Here is a 4,074-nt window from a genome sequence, read left to right as displayed (position 1 = left end):
GATCGTATTGCATATTGGCTATGTGCCCAAAAGAATTATGGACTAGTCAAATGATCATTCCTATTTTCGTAATCTATATTATACTAGAACGATGGAAAATTAGTATTTAAACGTCAAAATATGATTTTAGGTAGTTACAATATTTTAACTTGATGTATTATAGGTTCATTAGTAATTGTATACTGAGCAATGTTATTTTACTTCAGATTTTGTTGACAAATTTTAGGAAGAAATTTAAAATGGAACGGATTTCCGTGTATTCAATTACTTGTTGATTACTTTCTTTTTACCTACTGAAGACTATATGGTGTGGCTAATAAGACGAAAAGATGGTGTTTCACCAATATTCCCTCTTCGTGGATGCTTTTGTTTGGACAATCGTTTGGGTTGCTTTATCTCAACCATAACTACAGCAGTAAAAATACATTTTGTTTTCGATAGCATGTCGTTAGATTAGTTCTGCTATTTCATGGGTATTTGTGGTGCTAGATTTGGTCACTTGGGCAATTCCAGATTTCGTTATTGATCCTCAGTTCCCAACATATTGGCGTATTAGATTTTGGAAAGGTTTGGTCTATTTTTATAATTATCTGTCACATTTTTAGGCTTCATATTGTGTGATATTTTCATGTTTTTTGCAAATTTGATTCTTTTGATAATGTCCGTAATTGTGATTGTTGCTATTTCTTGGCCAGCGAGATATGTAATCTAAAATTGTACTCTAGTAATGTCTTTAGAGACTTTATCATTTGAAATCATATCTCCGAGCCTGGTGCATAATCATGGTTCTTTACCAGATCGCTAATCTAGGAGTTGGCGTTTATACGTACTCTTGGTATGGACTAGCTGCATGGGTATGTACATCTATACATATATTTAGACGAACTTTCAGCGTGCACCGTACTTGATCTTCAGTGTGATGTATTTTATTGTGTGCTACGTTCTCTATGTGAGTTGAGGTTCGTTTCATCTTCTGCGTTATGTCAAATTGTCCTGTTGGTCGTTGTCAAAGCTTCGTTGTCCAATCAGTGTACTAAGACTTATTTTCATTATATTATAATATGCTATCGTTAATTTTTTTTTACAGCTATGGTGTTGGATAGTTTGCTGGTCGTATAAGGTAGAGATTGATATCGCTCTTGAAACCGAGGATGATAAAATGGCGGTTTACATTTATTCGCAAGTAGATGAAAACAGTCTGAGAACTGGAGTCTCTTCTTTTTACAATTAGAATGCACTTCTTTCAAAGACTGAAAACTAATTGTGTTTCTTGTTTTAGGTCGGGTTTTTGATAGTTGGATATTCATACTATTCAGAAATCAAGCTGGCACTAGTTGGCGAAGGTGATCCAGAAGTTCTACAGGAAATTAACTTCCTCAGTGGAGCTGCGAGTACAATGTCACCTCATATCTATACCTTCCCACAGAACCAAAAAATATAAGTTTTAATGTTTTGATACTAGTGTCACTGAATTCATAATGTGTTGACTTCTGTCATTATAATGGTCCCAGATAAAATTATTTGCAAGTGATCAAGTGTCAAAGTCTTTTTTATGAAATTTTTTTGCTGATTTGTACGTCAACACATTTTTACTTGTTGTATAATTTTAACCAAACCTTGTCTTTTTTAACGCATTATTCTTTTGTAAAAGAAACTCTATCCTTAGGATTTATATTTGACATTTTCAATAATTTACTTGTTGATAAGTGTGTATATATTTGTTCATTACCAATTCAGATATCTGTGCAGTTTTTATATATGTAGTTTGACATTATTTGCAGGTTATGATGATCTTTATGCAACAAAATATCAAGTATTCCTCAATTTACTGCATTGATAAATTTTAATTGCTGAACATATCACTGATAAAGAATAAAAGTATATAAGCTTGATTGGGACAATTCTATTGAATGTGGATTTGAACGAGGTCGATATCACTAAGGTGACTAGTAAGGAGTTAAAACTCACGTTTATCATCGACAGATGGTCGCCAAATCTGGTGTCATTGTTTGATCGTGCGCCGTGAGCTAGTTTTAATAAAGCCATATGGGATTTTAAAGACAGTTTTAGGTTTACGCTTTTATGGCATAAACCTACCTTGACTTAATTTCACCTCCAGTGCCGTCGGACATTCTGATTTTATAACGCATAGCTTGCAATCAGAAAGCTTGTTTGAGGTTCAAAAACTTGCGTCACAAGCAGAATATCTATCGTTTGAAGAACTAGTATACTCTGCGGTCAGTTGGTTTGTATTGTTGGCTGTAAATTGTAGTCTAAGGACTTTAAAGACACTCTTTGGTTGCCGTTATTCAAGTTTGAATGTCCCTCAAGGATTTCTGACGTATTTTTGACTAATCGAGTGGCTAGAGGTTAGGTTTGATAAAGCGTGCCAAGTAAAAAAGGGTAATCAGTTAATAAGGCCTTGAATGTTCATCGATTGGATTGCTGGAACGTATCTAATATATTAACAACCATTGTCTACTTCGTTGTTGTATGATGGCTAGTGTAGAAGTAAGCCGGAAGAAAGCTTGATTTGATGGGTCCAAACTTAGTATCATGTATGTATTTAACTGGAACAAAATAAAAATATGATGATATATTTATGGTGTGAACTTGAATGTAATTGGAGCGAGTTAACCGTTTTATTCCTAAGGACGTAACTACAATTTAATTTCTCTGGATGAACTATTTTTGTGATCTGTGAGCCATCACGTGCAATGGTGTGGTGTGCGAGAACGTGATTTTTTGGAGTGCGTGCGACATACAATCTTTATTTTTCTTCTCAATCTTCTGAAAAATGTGATCAAACATTAACCATATTAGTAATATCTGCTGTTTGCAGGCAGTTAGTATCATGATATTACATATCTATGGTTAGTCGCGAAATTATTAAAACCCAATTAATGTGAAGGGCGCAGTGTTCAAATATCATTTTCATTTATTTTGGGTGCCAGATTAATCGTTATTAATAGTCTTCATGTTCTTACCTGCTCCATTTAATTCATGATTTCTAGTAGCGAGCAACAAGTTAGCTAAGAATACCGTCGATCAAAATACACATGTATGCCGTAAGTTGTCACGGTTTCTCATGTGGATAGCATCCAATATTACATGACCAAGCAATGATTCTGTTCGCCTTGCTCAATAAGTATAGTATGAATCCTGTTGGTTCACAGGACGTTTGTATACTGAATTGCCATTCATAATGAGTATTGAGCTATTCTTAGTATAAAGGCACAGCATAAACTCCTTGTTTCGTTTGATAACTACAAAAGTATTATTGTAGTGATAAATCTGTGTGTGCTAACCAATAGCATGAAAACACTCGATTATGGTGGACTTCATATTTATTTTTGGTTTGCGAGTTTTATTACTTAATTGGATATGAGTAGCAAGCAATGTATCCTAAGGTTAAACAAGTGTAAGATTGTTACGCTATTAGTTAGTTTTGTTATGTAGTTTAATTGTTTCTTACCTTTATTAATCTATATTCTGTCTAATGAAATTAAGGAACCTGATAGATCCAGAATGATTATCATAACTTTTTGAAATTCCCAACTTGAAATATTTTTGATCATCACCAAAAGTTTAAATTAATATTATGTGGATAAAACACTTAAATTGTTTTGACAAGTATTGACATAATGAGGTGACGTATTTGATTGCTTAACTTTTACAGATAGCGGAACAGTTCAATTGGCTGGATTTGGCTGGTGTGAAATATTATTAACCCGTGTTAATAGTAAAGGGATAAATAAAAACTATTCATTCTTGTTTTGTGGCCCTTAATCTAACTCCATTTTGATCATTTCTGATTGCTACTGAAATATACATGTCCCCAATTTTCGTGTATAGTTATCAACTTAATCCGCGTTAGTGAATAACGGAATTGAATATCTTAAATACGCGAATGGATTTTGAATACATATATTTTGTACACTCATTGATCTGGACAGACAATCAGAGGAACAAAGCGAAGAGAAGAGAATGGAGCGAAATGACACGCAGTGGAGAAGGTGTGTGAGCCAACTTTATTTGGTCAAGCGTTAATCAATACTTATAGCACACAAAAAT

General features: G+C 33.7%; 1 protein-coding gene across 3 annotated transcripts; it reads left to right on the top strand.

Moving 5' to 3' along the window:
• Positions 1 to 206: 206 nt before the first annotated feature.
• Positions 207 to 1,828, top strand: MS3_00006938 (uncharacterized protein; the record flags this gene model as incomplete). 3 transcript variants are annotated; one of them, XM_051215176.1, is made up of 6 exons in its annotated part: positions 207 to 415; positions 453 to 567; positions 606 to 703; positions 738 to 854; positions 893 to 949; positions 1,088 to 1,828. In XM_051215176.1, exons 1-6 carry the CDS (start codon positions 305 to 307, stop codon positions 1,229 to 1,231), a joined length of 642 nt encoding a protein of 213 aa, XP_051068366.1. In that variant the 5' UTR covers positions 207 to 304. The 3 variants fall into 3 exon arrangements, with proteins under 3 accessions (XP_051068366.1, XP_035586464.1, XP_051068367.1); XM_035729655.2 differs by having other exon boundaries at positions 1,280 to 1,441; XM_051215177.1 differs by lacking the exon at positions 893 to 949 and having other exon boundaries at positions 1,280 to 1,828.
• Positions 1,829 to 4,074: the final 2,246 nt, after the last annotated feature.

Source organism: Schistosoma haematobium, chromosome 2, assembly GCF_000699445.3.
Source record: "Schistosoma haematobium chromosome 2, whole genome shotgun sequence".
NCBI classification, from domain to species: domain Eukaryota; kingdom Metazoa; phylum Platyhelminthes; class Trematoda; order Strigeidida; family Schistosomatidae; genus Schistosoma; species Schistosoma haematobium.
This window is presented reverse-complemented; position numbering and strand designations above follow the sequence as displayed.